This window comes from Aptenodytes forsteri, unplaced genomic scaffold (genome assembly GCF_000699145.1).
Source record: "Aptenodytes forsteri isolate BGI_AS27 unplaced genomic scaffold, ASM69914v1 Scaffold132, whole genome shotgun sequence".
NCBI lineage: Eukaryota > Metazoa > Chordata > Aves > Sphenisciformes > Spheniscidae > Aptenodytes > Aptenodytes forsteri.
In genome coordinates, this window is record NW_008795520.1 from 1,936,411 (window position 1) to 1,955,535 (window position 19,125).

The window sequence follows — 19,125 nt, forward strand, 5'->3', positions numbered from 1 at the left end:
CCGGGTGGCGAGGGGGCGCCGGCCCGGGGCGGTGCGGGGTCCCGGCGGCGGGAGGGCGGGCGGCGCGGCTGCACGGGGCGCTGCCCTCCAGGCGACTCATACCGAGGCATCTTCTGTGTAAGCTGCACCCCCAAGTAGCGTCGTGCCGTTGTGTGGTGCGGAGCAGAGGCTGCCGCTGTGGCACCGGGCGGGGGAAGAGCTCTCGCCCCTTGAACGGGTAACCCGTAGGGCCGATAGTGTCACCCAGGAGTTTTGCTGTTGTCCCGCTCGGCAACCTGCCGAGTCTAGCTGGTGGGCTCTGCGTGCTTTTTAATCCCTGCGCTCGGTAGTACACAGACATGCCAACCCCTTGTGCTCATATTAGTGCGTTGAATGTGGCTTGATTCATTTTCAGCTACAGTTACATATGTTTTGCTGCTGAACTGGATGCTTTTCTTTAGGAGCGCCGAGTTCAGGTAGCAGATCTTCTGGTCTTTTTCAAGTTAATTGATGACTTGTAATACAGGAGCAGTTAAAACTATTTTTATGTGCTTAAATATCCGTTGCATCGGGATCCTGTGACTGAAGTAATCTGTTGTGATCGTTAATCATGAGCATAGTGTGAACGTGCTATCCAAAAATGCCAGTCTGAATCACAATGTACATGTAATATAGATGCAGAAAAAGATTTTATCAATTCAATGCAATATAGACACTCAATTACTTATCTGAGAACAACCAGTCGTGTCATGACTGCTTAGCTGTCTGCAGGGTTTTATTTTTTTTTTCCCCTTATTTCATAAAGTCTGTGCTCATATCAACAATTGCTGTGGTCCCTAAGGACAATATACAGCTAGTGTAATCCACTCAAAATTACAAACTTTCTAGAAATACCTTGTTATGAGTTTTTTTCCTCTGTATGTGTGCTTTTGTCATCACAGCTTAAAGTTCTTTGGTTAGTTTTTATCTATATCATCTGTGTTAAGTAGGTATTTTACATCAGCTGCTTTTTTTTTGGGGGGGGGGGGGGGGTGACTACAGTGACAGCTGTTTTTTTTTTTTGGGGGGGTGGGGGGTGACTACAGTGGCTGAAAGCCATAGTACGTAAACACTAAATCAGACCGTGAAAGTTATCTCAGGTGACCATTGCTCCAAATCATTCAAGCTTAAGCATAAAACCAAAAAGACTTTCACCCAGTGTTGAGATAAAATCTGTATACCATACAAGTTAATAAATAGCAAAGCATTTGATTACATCTCTTCTGTTACTAAGACATGAATGATTGACTCACGATACTCCTTCAGAGGTGTGTTTGGAAGATTAGATTTTGGTTTAATGGTGGATGTTGTTTTAAAGAGACCAGTGTAATTGGGATTGATATAAGGAATTCTGCTTAAATCATCAGGTACCTCAGGTACTTTGCATACACTGATAATAAGATAGCCCTTAGTTACAGAACAGCATACTTACCCTGAAATAGCTGTATACCAGTTCATTCCTTGCTATGTAAATCCTGTGGCTAAATAAACTGCCAGTTGAAAAATTCCCATAAGCTCTCAGTCTTTGTTTTAGTACAACTTTCCCAGAAGCTGAGAATCTTTTTATCTCAAATAGTTTCTCTTGTTTCTCTTACTACAAGGTCTAGAGTAATTTCTCTGGTTGGTGTTTCTACTTTTTCATAAAGCTGTTAATGAGGCAGTGTGGTACAGGTTTGACTGTATCTAACTTGCAGACAAAGGCAGATCCATTCTTCCCTATGAGTAAAGCAGTTTGTTGCCCCAAGAATTGCACGATTTGAAGGGTCCTTTTCCCCCTATAGCTTGTAACAGGTAGGCTGTTCTTATTTCCTGCCACCTTATTAAAGAATTCCTTCACTAAATTCTTGCTGTTATACAGAAAATTATTCTGGAGGTAGGCCGTGCCTGTACCTCTTTGTTTTGGTTTGTGAAGCAAAAATTGCTCAGTGAGTCCACAGCAGTGGCTCTTAACTATCACTTACTTACGAGCACCAACACAGAACAAGTAATGTGTTAATAATGCTGCCATAGCACAGGAGGGTCTGACCAACATGAAGAACAGAGGGCAGTGTTGAAACCTCTTACTGGCAATGCTTTTTCTGGAAACTATGGGTGGTGAGCCACTGTTCTTACAGGACTTTCTGACTTTAAACTTTGACCTTCTGCTTTTCACCACTCTTGCTTCTGTTGTAAAACTTCTCCCGCCAGTTATTGTTTATGGCTCAACTTAGTTCCAAGTTTCTATTTACAGGGAATGATTTCAGATGCTATTTTGACTTCTCTTTATAAGACAACTGTTTCTTTTTCTCTTTTAGCTCTGTACTTGTGAGAAACGGGGAGTTAACTAACTGCAACCTTTATGTAATCAAAATATAAGAATAACACTGCCTGTAAAAGTGAATTAGAAGCACACACTGCCCCCCAGCCTTTCAAATTTAGCATCAAGCTTATATTTACAAACATTAGGGGAGGTGATAAAATTTGGTATTTGTGACATGGAATCAAAGAGATAATACTGTTTGTTTGCTTTTTCTTGTTTATTAACTTATATTAACTTGAAATATTTCAAGTTAATAGAAGCTTTAAGTTCTGAAGATTTAAAAGCTAACAATTCTGTTGGGATAGCAGTTAAAGCACCATGTAGGTGAAGTAGTGACTTCTATAGTCTATCAATCTGGGGGGGGTGGTGTTGATTATTGTTGTTACTTGTTTATTTGTTTCCTTTGTTAAACTTTTTCTCTGCTGTGCCAACAAGCTGTGTCTTACTTTTCATAGATTTGAATCAATCTTACACTTTTTTGTAATGGCCTCCTTAGTAATATACCTGTGAGGACCTTTGTATATGTTCAGTCAGTTAAGGTTTACCATTCTGTCTGCTTTTTACAGTCTTTATACCTCTGTTTACTGGACTTCCAGCAGCAGGTCTTTCCCTACCTCTGTATGGTCCATTCCATTTATTTTTCTCTCTGGGATTGGAATGATAATTTTGTCTTTAATTTCTTGGGCCATAGAACAGAATCATAATGCCAAATGGGGACATGTCTACCCTGAACTTTTCTTATTTGCTTCCAGCTTCCTCCCTTTTTATCCTCCTCCCCCCTTTTTTTTTTTTTAGGCACCTTCGTTTTTATTTTTTTTAACGTCTTTTGAGCCAAAAGCATAAGCAGAAGTAGTGATAAAACTAATTATATAAAAGCAGTCATGTCAACTATTGCTTCCCTGGCTGTGTGGATGTAGTGCTGTGTGCAGAAAGCACTTCATGAAAGTTCTGCCTGGTGGAGTGCCCAATGGGGAAGCTGTTCAGATGAACATGAGGAAATGTGAGATGTGGTAATAGCACATACATGTAACTCTTTGAATTCCTAAAGGTATTCTCTCTCTTTTCCCCTAGATTCATCGTTTTTGCACTTCCATGAATCGGATTGTGACATAGGAGGGACTTCATCTTGTGAATCTGTGCTTTCTCTCAACACAGAAAAAATTCTGGTATGCTATCAGGAATATAATGTACGAAACAATTTTTAATAGATTGTTGAAGTTGCAGATCACTTTAGCTGCATAACCAGTTACAGTGAAGTTCAGGCAAATAACTACAAATAGAATCTATTGATCAGTAGGCATAGGTCCGCAAAAAGCTTAAGTAGGAATGGACTCATGTTGCTCATGAAAGTATGATTTCGTAGTACTCCATCATGAGTCTCTAGGGCTGTCAGCAGTTTCGACTAATTGAACCTGATGCTTCCACTGAAGGCTAACCTTCACCTGGATTAGCCTACCAATTATTTCTTTTATTTTTAGGGGTGCAGGGGCTATGGCTGAAAAAGGGAAAGATGCATTAATTTTTACCCAGATTAACTAACTGAGGAGGTTTGCCACAAAATGCATGTAGGAGTAAGTGATAACTTGCAATTGCTACAGAAATTGCACAGACGATAGAGTCAGAGGCTTCAGACCATATTTCACTAAATGTAATACAGACGTGGTATGTGAAGCATATTCTAACAAAAGAAGAGTATCTCTTGGTAGAGAGGCTTCAAGATGATTATTTTGGAATTTGGGTTTCCTTGCAACACTACTCTTAACCTGTTGATCTTGAACAAATATAATCTTCAGTCTACATCAGAACACAGGTTTGATGTTACTTCAGTCCAGCAGAGTCATGGATATTGAAAATTTTCAAATAATTCCCATGTGAATATACAAAGAAGCCTTGGCAAATTTGTAGAAATTATTGGCTATGGGGGAGCGTGGAAACAATATTCTAATTCGAAGTAACTTCTCCAAAGGTGGCATTTGGAAATAAAACTACTCTACTGCAAATCCACCAAGTCAATTATTTAACTTGAATATTCTCCTTAGACATTACTTCATCAGATATTGGTCAGAACTTCTGTCTAGTCTAGCAGTACCAGCAATTCTTTCTAAGGCAGTGAAATGTATATTAGTTTGTTAGAAATTTCCCTGTTTCCAAAAAAAAAAAGTTTTGAAGAGAGCAATAATTCAACCTATTGGGAGCTGGTGCTGTGATGAAAATTCTTCTCTCATTTCTTGAGGGCAGAATGACTCGCAATTTTTGCATGTAGAGCTGCAAGATGTCTAACCTATAACTGGATTCAGAATTTGTTGAAGAAGTATGAATCCCCTTCTTCCCCCACCCCAAGAACCAAACACTAATCTGTTATTCTATGATAACAAAACAGATGAAGTAGATGAGGGTGGGGGAAACTGTGTGGTACTTCTCTTGCCGAGTACTTCACATGCAGCTCTGTAATTCGTAGGATATTAATGTAATGCCAGATTCTTTTGGTTGTAGCTTATTTTCCAATACCCAGCATGGAATCTTGCTATATCTTATCTTTTGTCCACAGACAAAGACGTGTACGCCTTTTTTGTAAATCCACCAAGGAAGAGGTGGTACTTTAGTGAAAATTACTTTTTTCTAATGTTAAGACAATTATAGAAGAATAATCTTTTGCAGAGTTAAGTATTGAAGATCACTTTCTGAAGTAGGTTTTCTGGAAATTGCCTGAAGGCCATCGATGATATAAAAAGGTTGTGTTCGGAGGTGTGTAATTTGCAAATATATATGCAATGTAGATTTAGTTTTCTAATTCGTATACCTGTTGAACCCTGCTCATTCTTGTGCTGTTTTTTAATGACTTTTTTCTATGAGGAAAACAACTTTTCCATTCTGTTACTGTAGGTGGAGTAATAATTCTCAGAATGTTATAGTGTAATGTAGAGCTTATACATGATCTCTAATTTCAGTAAAAACAAGGTTTGTAAAATCCGATTTGCTGATCGTTCATACCCTCCAAAATATTCAAATTTTTAGAGCAGACCAAGCTTTCTTCTCATTCCTAAGATTATTGGATGAGCAGGGCAGAAACTGCAAAGGGATTTGGCCAGTTACTTTTGTGCTTTGCAGATCATTGAAGTGTCTGTGTCATGGACACAAGTAACGAGGCTACTTTTGACTGAACAAGCCAAAGAAAGTGGAAGGGAGGAGGACAAAGTGCAGTCCTGTCAGTAGAGGAAATGATGAGTTAAATATGTTCTCTGAAGTTTAAGATGTTCAACTGTCTTCTCTGAAGTTAGATGTACATATGTGCTTTTTAGCTGAAGCAAAAGAAGAGAACTGAGCAGTGAGGGAAGTTATTTTTTTTTCCCCTTCTTGCTTCCTAAAACAGTTTGGAAGGCCTATTAATTGAATGAGCAGTTTGTATTTTTCTAACAAACTGCTCTGGTAGGCTTACCAGCTGTCTATGGAAAATACTTGTGAAAATGAACAGAGTAGAGTATCTCTATATTTCTGAGGGGTTGTCTTTGGCAGTATTGGTTTCTGTAGGCGCATTATTTGGGGAACAGAAATCTTAGACGAGGCTACAATTGGCTGAACAAAGTCTACAACTGATAGAAAGTTATTGTTAAAAGGACAGCCTTTTTACTTTAGTATGGCACTGTTAAGTTAAACTTGCCTTTATTCCTGGAGCGATATTCTTTTCAGTGTTTCATTTTCAATGTTTTACTCTTCTGTAGTACCCTTCCCTTTGCAGGAGACAAAGGAATAATTAATGGAGTAAATAGTATAAACTTTCCTATGAAGTAGCATGTGTCTAAGACTTCCAAAATGTCACGTTAAGCAAATGTAATATAGAAGCATCAGCCACTGGTAAAACACTGGCAACATCCTTCCTTCTGGAGGGTTTGGTTAGCCTTATGTTAGAGAGGATAACAGCAGCACCTGACTGAAGAGCAGTTTTTCTCCCTGTGGAAGACTAGGAATGAATTTGTTTTCAGTTACCTTAAAGCAATCACATTAGTCTTAACTTTTTGATTTAAGGCATTCTCTTAAGGATTTAAGACACAGGTTTTCTATTAAATTCTTTACTGTTGTTTGCTGAACACTTAAAAAACATGATGTTTTACAGAGTCAAGCGAAGTTGCTTGCAGAGCAAAAACGATTTCCATTTGCTACTGATAATGACAACACAAATGAAGAATTGGGTAAGATGCCTTATATAAGGTTTGTGCAGGTGAATTATGTGCTAATTATTAGCACTGAATGTTTTGAAACTAAACTGATGATTTCTTAGTGATGCATTAATTTTAAAGTGATCCTAATAAGCCTGAAAATACAGTGAGTTTTTCTGGTCTTACAAAGAAAATATGTATCTCTCTTCCTAAAAATCTTTTCAGCTTTGCTCACTAGAATTCTTCATCATGTCTGCTTAAGCAGGTGTTCAAAAAGCATTTTGATTAAATCCTGTTAAACAGTCTCAGCTACTTCCTGCTTCCCTTTTTCTGTCGTTATTGATGACTAAAACTGTTCAAACATCCAGAAAATTTTACCAATGGAATATGCTGTCTATCAAGCATAGATCTTGGATCTGTCTTCCCCTCTCCACACACTCTTCCCATCAACGCTTATAGGCAGCAGGAAGGCTTTCTGAATTATGTCCTTATGCAGGCTGCTACTCGATGTTTTTTCAAAGCACACTGCACAGAAAATGGAGGCATTTCAAGTAAAGCAACAGGAAATACTTTTCTCAAAGGACTTGAGGAAGGAGTTACTTGCACTGCTTCTCCAAACTGGTATCCTCTATAGGAAGCAGAGGTATTATGAGGCAGCAAAGAGATTGTTGAGCCTGTATGTCAAGGAAGGCAGCAGACTGTCTTTTATGTAAAAGCAAAGAGAGACTTTACTCATAAGTTGTCTAGCGAAATTAAAACAGTTGAGTAGTTTTTTGTTGACATAATTTCTTCCTTCACGGATTTATCCAGGAAAATTTGGGGGCTTAATCTTTTTTCATATTCCTAGCATGCCTAACTATGTTCATAGAATCTTGCAGGGAATACTGGACTTCCATCCAGCAGAAAATATATGATGCTTTTAGTATCTGCTCTGTAGACTTGGAAGGCTATGCCAGAAGGTCCCTATCTTCGTGTTTGGCCTGTAGGCTGGCACCTACCTACCCACTTTATTTCAAGTATGTCATGGTGTGAGGAGCCTGGGTCCTTCTTGTTTGTGCATGTTACTTTTAACTGTTCTGAGGAAAAGTCATGTGAAATGTATGGGGCATTCTGAAGCAATGTTGGTACCCAAATACTTGGGCTAATGGACCATTGTTAACGCTTAGATTTTTCATAATGAAGTACTTGTATTTTTGTAGTATTTAATTAAAGATGAAAAGATTAATCGAAGAGATAAAATTTAAAAAGAAGCTGATACGGTATCAGCTACTAGCTGCCAATCACTTGCCAGAGTTTTACAGATATAGTCTACGACCTGTGTTTTGCCAAGAGTCTTGGATAAACAAAACACTCATTATCAGCAAGACAATGAGTCTTCATTATCTTGCTTCCTCCAATTTTTTTCCTTAATACTGGCATGGTTGAGTTGGTTTTATTTTACGTGCCAACTGTTCTGTGTTCTGGGATTGGAACCGTGAAGATGATACTAGGAACTGTGTAGTCTTGGAGGAGAATGAAAGGAGGAAAATTCAAGAGCTCTTCAACCTGTCCTTCACTCTGCCAATTTTCTTTCCTTTTTTGGCAATATTATTGTTGTGGTTTAACCCGGCAGGCAGCTAAATACCACACAACCCTTTGCTCACTGCCCCCCACCCCAGTGGGATGGGGGAGTAAAATTCGTGGGTTGAGATGAAGACAGTTTAATAGGACAGAAAAGGAAGGAAAAATAATAATAATGATGATGATAAAAGAATATACAAAGCAAGTGATGCACAATGCAATTGCTCACCACCTGCTGACCGATGCCCAGCCAGTCCCCGAGCAGCGGTCACCGCCCCCCGGCCAACTCCCCCCAGTTTATATACTGAGCATGACGTCACATGGTATGGAATATCCCTGTGGCCAGTTTGGGTCAGCTGTCCTGGCTGTGCCCCCTCCCAGCTTCTCCCTGGCAGGGCATGGGAAGCTGAAAAGTCCTTGACTAGTGTAAGCACTGCTTAGCAACAACTAAACCATCAGTGTGTTATCAACATCATTCTCATCCTAAATCCAAAACCCAGCACTGTACCAGCTTCTAGGAAGAAAATTAACTCTATCCCAGCTGAAACCAGGACAGCTATGTATCTGTACCAAGTGAAGCTTTTTATGTATTGAGGAAAAAGCTTATATTGCACACAAATACTTCCTTCTGCATAATAGAAATGCTCCAAGAATGAGGCAAGCTCTGGATTAAATACATTTCTTATTTCTCTTTCATTTAACTTTTTTCCTCCTTTAATGAACAGTGCTTAGCGACACTGCCAAAACAATGTGGCTCTGCCTGCATGAAAGATAAGTGTCTCTGTCCTATTAAAAATACCTTTGTTCTAACTGGCTTATTTGTCTCCTCTCATGTTTGAGTAAATAATTAAGCCGATAGGCACCTCTTCCATTCTGTTTGGATGACTGCTAAAACTCATTAGAAGGATGGGGAAAGGTGAATTCCTGCACTTAGTTCCACTGTCAACCATTTGTGCAAACTGCCTGGGGAAAAGTTGTACTTTAACTTTCATAGCTCTGGTCTGCAAGATACTTGGGTTTTGTGGCAGTGTAGACAGACCTCAGTCCAGAATTAAGAACTGTGTGAGATTAAAATGTGCGAAATGAAAACATTCTTGAGATATTCAGCTGTCAGAACTGAACTTCAGTCATGCAAGCACAACCACAGCTTTCCAGTCATGTGACTTGACTGTATCTTTATGTCTTGTTTCTAAAACAATGGTCTGTTTCTTTTTCAAACACTTGGCTTCTCCTCCAAAGTGGGGGTATATGCAAGAACTTTAAAGCTTTTCATAATTTTAACATGGGTAAAGATTCTGTAGTTTTTCGATCTCATTTATATAAATAATGGAATCACTTTAGTTGAGGTTTTTCTGTTCAATTCAAATGAAGGAAAAACTTATTGTGAGCTAGTAAAGTTTAGTAAAATGTGTACAAACATGTATAATCAGATGTTCTGTAATGGAATTAGCAAAAAAAAGTTAGCCAGTGTTAGCCAGGCTTACATATAATTGAGAAGGCATGTAGGGCTACTAAAGGGGATCATGGTACCTTTCCTGGTCCGAAGTACTTTAGAAGCAAACATGGACCCTTTCCTGAACAACTTGTAAAAAGGAGAGAAAAAACCCCAAACAAACCACAAAACCCAAAAACAGTTCTGATGAGCACAGTATGAATTGAATAATTAACGAATGCTAGGTAACAGTTGAGGAAAGTCATTTCAGTGGCAGTTCAGAAATCATTTGACTACTTAAATCTTCAGTGCAGTGTAGGAATTTATATTAAATATAACCAAATTGTAAAATGTATTAAAAAAATCAGATGTTTTTTGCTGTTTTATTTACATTTGTAATTTTTTGTTAGCAATTGCTTACGTGTTGATTGGCAACAGCTTGTATGATGAAGCCATACGACATTTTTCAACAATGCTGCAGGTAAGTTTTCTGTTTGGACACCTAAAAAATCACTTTATGAAATTATCCATTACAACATATGGCTTTTACTAAAACAAAGATTCAATTAAGGATTTTAAAATGAGAGTAATTATTCTATGAGAGTAATTATTCTATTATTTGATCATTTTTTCCATCCAAACATAAGCATACTTTTAAAATCAGGTGATTTATTGTCTTGGTTATTTGGTGAGTATTTTTCTTATCTGTAGGAATAAAATTTTTATGGCACCTTGAGAAAAGGAAAAAAAACAAAACATCTTCAGAAACCTGACCTGTGCAAAATTGAAGTTCCTTTAATTGCCCTCTTAATGTGTAGGCTGAGATATTTTAATGTGGATTTTTTTTGGCAACAGTTAGCACGTTGCCAGTAACATGAGAAAAAAACCTGACAGAGATCACGTATTGCTAGTGGCAAGTATTGCATTGCTTTCACGATGATAAATGATTTTGTATGCTGGATTTATCCTTCTTCAGTGGTAGGCATTTGATGAGTTTAATATATAAGTAAAACGTAACTAATACTTCAACATATTTTTTTTTTTCTGACCAAGGTAAAGAATTCAGAATCATCATCTATGAAGTAGAAGGTAGCCACTTTTAAAACAAAACCAAACCCAACAGTTTAAAAGCTTCAACTAAAGCTGATTTCAAAATACTGTATTTTTATGGCTAAGAACCTGGGACTACCAGAAGCATGGACCTGCTTTTTGATCTACACTGGTTGTAGTACACAAACGCAAGCTGAAAGTAATACTGCAAATGCTAACATGTATTTTTTTTTTTAACTCAAATGTCATATGGCTCGTACTTAAATTGAGTGAAAGTGTGGCAATTTAATGGAATTATTCCAGGGAATTTATCAGAGGACCAGATTGTTTTTTGTTGGGGTTTTTTTGTTTGTTTGTTTTAGTTGTTTAGTGATACCTGTCTTTGATTTGTTTTTAATATGAGGAATGATTTTTTTTTTTACCCTAATGAGAAATCCTGCTTTGAAGACTGGTGGACTTATATAATGTTTCCTGCCTTCTCTTTATTAAGAAGGGAACTTAATATTAAGTGAAGATAAGCAAGATATAGTGACTGTAGAAAGATATCGTGAGAAGTGTGTATATAATAGAGTATCTTTGCAATGCACACATCTCAGTTGAAATGAATATCATGCTTATTGTATGCCTGAAGGGCTATAAAGTGGTTATGATTGTTCACTCTGTCTTCCATAAGGCAATTTTAAATACATACAAAGTGAGTATTAAAACATTTAACAGAACAAAACAGCCTTGCTTAGCTGCTGTGTTAAAAGTAGGGAAGGTACCTGAAGTTGACGTTGGTAAGTGTACACTTGGAATCAGCTCAAGTCTGGCAAGCTGCCAGCATTGGTGTGCCACCTATCTGTTTTGTCAATGAAAGAATTTGTTTCTTGGCAGTTGTCCCAGTTAAATGAGACCAGGCCTATGCTACAAACTTTTGACTGGTTTTCAGGGAAACTGACTGCATAGGCTCTGTTGTGCCATGAAAACCAGTTTTACTGTTGTAGTTCTTCAAATTTGGATGGGAAACCATGGCTGGAGTAAATGACGTTGAACAAGAAGTAGATACACTATGTAAGATGCATCCCCTTGAGTGCCTGAGTTGGAAAGCCACGGACTTAAATCTAATCCAAGGAAGGCTTGATTGAATTTTGCAGAACTATTTTGGCAGAATACATCTAGTTTTAGTTGCTGCCTGAATACAGATTTCATCAGGATGTCACAATTTCCTGCTTCCTAATTTTAAATCTTAAATTTAAATTACGAGCAAAACAAGCTTGGAATGGCTGAATTGTATTTGTTTATTATCACTTCAGTGACATTAGACAAAAGAAGTCATGTAATTACCAATAAGGTTACAAGTAATGAAGTTTGGACAACAGACTGTACTAATGTGTACATAGCTTCTCATAGGTGGTCACTGACACTATATCTGCACTCTGCTTAGCTCATTTTCCAGACAAATACTCCAGAACAATTCCAGTAAATTGAACTGGAAGTTGTGAGCATATGAAAGGTATGGACTGAATACAATCAATTTCTTTGCCTGACAACTGTGATTGTTCACTGCTTACTACTTAAGATCAGGAAGATTTAAATACATATTGAAGAAAGATACCTTTTAAAAAAAAAAAACCCACCCAAACCCAACCCACAACTGATTATTATATTCATTTTTAATCTTAACAGGAAGAACCAGAGCTGGTTAGTGCAATTTATGGACGAGGGATAGCATATGGAAAAAAAGGACTACATGTGAGTAGATAATTACTTAAATTAATATCTGACTGAATTATTTGAATCCAAACTATAAGAAGGCCTGTAACAGGAGGAGCTAGACTGATTAGAACTTGATAGGTACATCCCAAAGTCTTTGTGCTGTCTTGCTATAATGATGTGTCCATCCCTTGGTACGTGCTCCATAACATAGAGGGATCTAGTGGATCATACTGCTCAAGCCGTGGATACATTGGCTTTGTGGGACTGTGGAAGTAAAGCAGCTTGAAGCAAGGGTGCCAAAGGAGAATATAGGCACAATTGTGAGTGGTGGATAGTAAGGCTGGGAGCCACAGCCACTTAAGAGTTATCTAATAAGATTACGGGCAGTATCTTGCCTCTGAGAGGCAGGTTTATGAAGTCCCACTGAATTTGTCTCTACATCTAGTCTGTATTTGGGAACAAAGACATCTTATATTGCAACTAGGAAACATCGTCAACTCTTGCAATCCAGTAGGCTTTATATTGCTTGTTGATTGCCTATGCCTGTTGATACGTATACCACCTTGAATTTGTTCAAAAAAATTCAAAGTTAAATTGCTTACAGTTACAGCTGACTGCTCAAATAATTTCCTGAGCAAAAATAAGTTTGAAAGTAGACTATGGTCCTTGTAGTTTGAGTTTGTGGCCTGCTGAATCGTGATTGAATGGTTGCTGGAATTCTAGAAGAAAGAATAATTGAATAATTCCTTCAAAATTTCCTTTGTGCAGAATATTTAAGTCTTTAGTGGTGCTGACAGGAGCTTTAAGTCCCTCATATTTGCATGTTTTTAACACCAGCATGAGTTTGTTTTCTCAGTTTGGCTGGATGTTGAGACAGCTTCACTTCATAAAAGTTTCTGAGTGACACTTTCAAGACACAAAGATGATGTTAAGCACACACAAAAATTTCTTTGCCTTGAAAAAGAAGAAAAATATAGAATCATAGAATCATTAAGGTTGGAAAAGACCTCTAAGATCGAGTCCAACCGTCAACCCAACACCACCATGCCCAGTCCAATCTAAACCTCCCCTGGCACAACTTGAGGCCATTTCCTCTTGTCCTATCGCTAGTTACTTGGGAAAAGAGACCGACACCCACCTCGCTACAGCCTCCTTTCAGGTAGTTGTAGAGAGCGATGAGGTCTCCCCTCAGCCTCCTTTTCTCCAGGCTAAACAACCCCAGTTCCCTCAGCCGAATGAATGAATGAATGAAATTATGAATGAAATCTAATACAGAACTTGCTATATAACCAGTTTGGATTTTTTTTTCCCAATTAAGTAACTGCTTCCATCCTACAATTTATTGAGGACAATATAAAAATTTAGATAGGCAAGATGCTGATGGCATCAGCCCATTCACGGGTACTACTTGGATTAAGTTACAGACAGTACTGATGAAAATACTGGTGGGTGAGAGTGTGTGTGTGTGTTGGAGTTCATGTGAGAGCTTGAGCCAGCTTTGCTGCCAAGAAAGGTACCTATGGAGCCCTAAACCTAATGTTTATTCACAGAGTTATATTAATAAATTATTAGAGGTACAGCATAAAGATGATGCATACAAGCAAAGTTTATTTTTCTTGTTTATAGCAGATAGGTGGGGTTTTTTTCAGCTATTTGTAGAATACTGCATCTTAATGTTATTAGCAAAGGTGTGAAAGGCTTTTAATGTAAACTGATACACTTTCAGAAACTTAGCCAATCTAGTTGTCCTTCAATCTTCAGAGTATGTTACTCTAAGTATGCGCAGTTGTTTACCTTGTTTATTTTTCTCCTTTTCAGGATATGAAAAATGCTGAACTTGCTCTGTTTGAGCTCAGTAGGGTGATTAGTCTAGAACCAGATCATCCTGAAGTATTTGAACAGCGAGCAGAAGTGAGCATTTTTTGTCTCTTCAGATTTTTGGAGAAGTTGCAATTATACAGTGTTTTCAAGTATTTCTTCACTGACTTAATGACTATAGCTCCTACCTATGTTTTTCTGTGAACATTCCCCCTTTCTTTTAAAATATACATATTTGTTCTCAAACAGTGTAATTTGTAGAATGTTAATTTTTTAAATGAAACGTGCACCATAGGGAGTTACTATAACCAATGGAGTAGCATGTATTATGTCTAAGTGTTTAGTTTTTGACATACTATATAGCAAGATCATGTGTGTTTTGTTTTTTTAATATAATGAATCAAAATATCACTTGAACCTTACTGTTTGCGCTTAGTGTCACCTTAGTAAATTTATTGTTAGGACTAGTTGGTAAAATGCCAAACTTGTAAAGAATGAGTTTTTAATCAAATGTTTTGGGTTTATATTCGTGCATATAAGTTAAATATTATTCAGAGACACAGATATTTTTCATTTTGAAAATCATGTTTTGTTTTGCCAATTAAATTACAGAAAATGGATTTCAAGAAGCAGCTTTGTAGACAAATCAAAACCATAAATATTTATTAAAGTCAGCATACTGTATAGTGATAACTGCCATAATATGAAATTGTAATTCACAATTTTCATGTCTTTAATGATTTGTTAATAAATCTGTTAATAATCTTGATCTAAAAATGTGAAAGGCATTCAAATAATTGGAAACGGACCATTTTCTGTTGGGGGGAATATTTTGTCAAAATAGAAAGGTTTGTAAGAGTACTTTAATTACATTTTCAGTTGAATGTGTTGAAATAACTTGAAAATAGAGTATTTTGCTTTGGCTGACTTGTTTTTATTTGGAATACTAGGTTTCTGCAAATATTGCTGGTGATGTTCATGTACACTGATTTTTTTCTTTTGAGAAAAATGCTTTCAGATTTTCCTTTTGATACGGGTTTAAAAGCAATAAGTACTGAAATTTATAGTAGAACTTCCAGCTTGTTCTAGCAAATACAGTTACTCTGTTACAGCTGAACATGAAAAAGAATAATCTTCATATTTCTAAAACAAATCTATTCAGCCTGTTTGCTCTAAACTATGTTTTTGGTTTATATTCTTAGATATTGTCCCCACTAGGACGAATCAGTGAAGCATTATCTGATCTCACCAAAGCTATTCAGCTACAACCATCAGCACGGCTCTACAGGCACAGAGGTACCCTTTACTTCATATCTGAGGTTAGTGGATTTTGGGGATTCTGTTTGGTTTTGGTTGTGTGGATGTTGTTGATTATTTTGTTATTGTTGTTTGTGCCAGTTGTTACTTTTGTTCAAGAGCTTCTTTCCTATTTAACTTTAAAAGCAAAATAACAACAAAAGCCCTGATTTTCCTGTAGTTGACTTTCTGACAGTTCAGAGGTATTCAAGTATTTCATCTGCATATCTATTTAACGCAGAGAATCAGAGGGCAAGTACCTTGCATGCACATCTCAGATTGTTGTGTTTGTTTGAGGAGTAGGATATGGGTAAAGAATTTGACTTGATTTATAACCTACAGCTGCATTTAAGTAGTACTGTTAAATGCCAGTCTAGAAAGGAAAACAGTTATGGCCAAGGCAGTAACTGCTTCTATACTTAAAAACCAAAACAAAACCCACACCACACAACAAACAAACAAAAAACCCCTACAAAAATGCTAACATCCTATTTTGCTATGTAATCTGTGTGAGTTGTTCTTACGCTTTGATGTAAAACAAGTAACTTTATCTTCAAAGGTTGTGTGAATACTAAATAGCTGATTTCCCACTTTATTCTTCTGATTTCATTCTGTTTCCAGCTATTTTTCCACTTACTTTACTACATCTTAAATAGCACTTGCTGTAGAAGTTGGAAGTGTATTGTGCATTCCTTATTCTTTGATATTTTGACTGGCAGTTGACAATCGTTGCTGCTTAGCCCTGAGAGCGACTTCATATATTAAACAAAATTCTGTAGTTTACTTTATGAAAATAAAAGTATGTATTCCTCTTTATTTGTGTGATGTTTCCTCTGTCGTCTAAAATCTACTTTATCACAGGATTATGCAACAGCCTATGAAGATTTTCAGCACTCATTGGAACTGAACAAAAATCAGCCTATAGCTATGCTTTATAAAGGCCTAACCTTTTTTCACAGAGGACTTTTGAAGGTAAAGCTGTGTTAAATAATAGTTCATGTAGAACAATACCCTTTATTTGAAGTTACTTCTATAAAATAGTAGAAATATCATAAGATGTTGATATACATCTTTTCTCTCACATAAGGAAGACTTTTTAAGGCAAAAGAGTGCAAGCAAAATGAAAAGGTGCCATTGCTGACTGTAATACTTCATGGTATGACATGTAAATACTGCTGGTCTTGCTGGGTCTTGGTAAATCAGTGAAAACTGATGTGTTTATGGAGTGCTTTAAAAGATATTGAAAGGTATTTGGCACCTCTGCTAATATCTGTATGGTTATACTCAAAATTTCTTTCCATGAAATGGAGACTCCCTAGGTTTTATGAAGGGGAAAGGGATGAAGAGGAAAATAATTTTAAATTCTTCCTCGAATGAGCTAGAAGGTAATCAGGGAAACGGCTGATGGAGAGCCCTGCATCTGTACATGTGTATTTCAGTTAATGTTGATTCTGAAATGCTTGTATCTAAATTGAGGGAACATAGTTGCTCCCTCAGATTCTAAAACCAGCAGGGAAGTAAGTTCTTCCCATGCTTTTTTTAATGTTTCACCATTTTCTGACTCAAAACTTCTCTATGTTTTAGGTGTAGTAATATTGCACCTGTTTCTTGCTTGTAAAGTATTTAGAGATACTGCTGCAGTTTTTCTGAGGAGAGAGTAATTAGACAAGTTGTCTGAAAACCTCAGTTTGAAAAGTGAGGATGCAACTGTGCAATTCCTAAATTCCAACAGAGTGGAAGCTTTTTTCTAACCTCTGCTAAAAGCTTGGGATTCATTAAGGGTTGTATGAAGAGATCCTGACAGAACCTGGAGACGACCCAGGACTCCTAAGTTTCAGCCCAGTATCTTTCATAGGCAATCACTGCACGTTCTTTTGGTTTGGGTTTTTTTTTTCTTTTTTTAGCAAACAGGCTACTTCCCCATTTTCTTAGTACCCAAGCTGGTATTTTTTTCCACATTCTCAGTGTATGCTGTGAGAACTTCAGGCTGTCATTGAACTTACTGTCTGTATCTTATTGCAGTCAAATGAGTTACTTGCAAATAATAGTCTGATTGAATTTCTGACTTTTGGTGTAGGCAGCAGAGAGCCCAGAAGGTGATGGTGGAAATATAACTGACAAGGATAAATGTCTCAATTTGCAAAATAGAAGCAATGTTTTCTTCTTTCTGATATGCAGATCAACACATTTCTGCACCACCACCTCTTTCCCCCCAGTTTCTTTTCTCAAAAGAAGTGTCTTCACTCTTAATATTCAACTTCTGAGAGATTGTGACTGAGCGGCTTTTCATCCCCAGGTATACCTTAGCTTCCAGTCAGGTTCAGACTGCCTCTTAAAGGAAGGCTATACAGGTCATCTGTTAGGTTTTAGTAGGCTTGCTGAAAACGGATGTTTGGGATGAGGGTGGCAGAGTGTTCGTTTTTGAGTGAAAAGAGATTGTTGCTTTCGGATCACTGCTTTTGGGAATAATCTTCTTGGATTTAAAACTTATCTAGAGGACATGAGCCTATGAGTAATGGTAGGTGATTATCTCATATTTTTGTTCAATAGATATTTTTGTGATGTTTTAGTGCTCAGAATATATTTGATAGCTTTTCTGAATAAAAAACTCTAAATTGACTGAAGATAGTAATGATTCTTTCCTTACAGCATTTAATTTCTTGCACTATAGACTTCAAGATACTTTGCAGGCATTCCTTCATAATATAAAGTAGTTGATTATTCCATCTTTAATTCTAAGTCTCAGTACTGCATTTGCCAATTTATATAGCCAGTCCAGTTTAAAAATCTGAGTTCTTAATGAAATCCTTTGAAGAGGAAGATTTGTTTGAACATCTGCATGTAATTATTTTTAGCTATTTTATTTTTATTACATTGTTCCTCACAGCAGTAGATGCTATTGTGTGAAGGTGACCACTTACTCTGTAATCCCTCAAGAGAGTGTTTGCTAACTGTGCAACTAACACAGAACACAATAAAACAATGAAAGGCAGAGTACAGATTTGAAGGAGTCTTTTGGACTGCAAAAATTAAGAGGTGTATTATGAACGAAGAAGAAAGACTGTAAGGAGAGACTGCTTTGCCTTAGGGACCAGACTAAGCTTTGAAAGCAAATTCTGAAGGGATTTAATCTCTGAATTCTATTAAAATGCTAAAAGAATCACTCATTCCCATAGCATATTAGACAAAGGAATTCCAGCTAATTCTGTCATTACTGTAAAGAATGTTGCAATATTTCATTTGTTATATGATGATGATTACTCTATAGATTTTGTAATAAATTCATGCCTTGTTTGGTCCTTCCAAAGGTTTTAACGAATAACTCTAAATCCATGGCTAGTAACTACTGAGGATGCTAAAATTAAACGAATGCAGTAAGTGACAAATTTTTCTGTTGGTGTCTTTCTGTAGGAAGCCATTGAATCGTTCAAAGAAGCTCTGAAGCAGAAAGCAGACTTCATAGATGCATATAAAAGTCTGGGACAAGCCTACAGGTAATTGCATTCAGAAATAGTTTTAAAGTCAGTTTTCTATCTGATTGTGTTCTTTAAAACGCACTCTAAGTTTTAGACATTTGTTATTGTGCTACTTAAATTTATGAAAAATTAATTGCATAGTGTGTATCATTTTATAGAACTGCTAAATCCTATATCAATTAATCTCTCACCAAAGAGATTTACAGTTCTGAGAATTTAGCTAATTTCCTGTTTCGGTTATTTTTAATATAGACATGTCGTTTCTTATCTATTAATCAAATAATTTTAAAAAAAAGCAATCTATTTAGTAAGGTAACTAGTCAC

The 19,125-nt window shown here is 36.9% G+C and overlaps 1 protein-coding gene across 1 annotated transcript in view; it reads left to right on the plus strand.

The window, feature by feature from the left end:
* The window catches only part of TTC13 (tetratricopeptide repeat domain 13), a 43,895-nt gene that overhangs the window by 1,397 nt on the left and 23,373 nt on the right, over window positions 1-19,125 (plus strand). Inside the window, exons 2-10 of the mRNA XM_009281815.2 lie at window positions 2,884-2,935; window positions 3,389-3,483; window positions 6,429-6,504; window positions 9,874-9,944; window positions 12,182-12,247; window positions 14,030-14,122; window positions 15,232-15,348; window positions 16,187-16,297; window positions 18,737-18,819. Of these exons, the coding sequence (XP_009280090.1) occupies window positions 2,884-2,935; window positions 3,389-3,483; window positions 6,429-6,504; window positions 9,874-9,944; window positions 12,182-12,247; window positions 14,030-14,122; window positions 15,232-15,348; window positions 16,187-16,297; window positions 18,737-18,819 (764 nt within the window). The remainder of the gene's footprint in view (window positions 1-2,883; window positions 2,936-3,388; window positions 3,484-6,428; window positions 6,505-9,873; window positions 9,945-12,181; window positions 12,248-14,029; window positions 14,123-15,231; window positions 15,349-16,186; window positions 16,298-18,736; window positions 18,820-19,125) is intronic.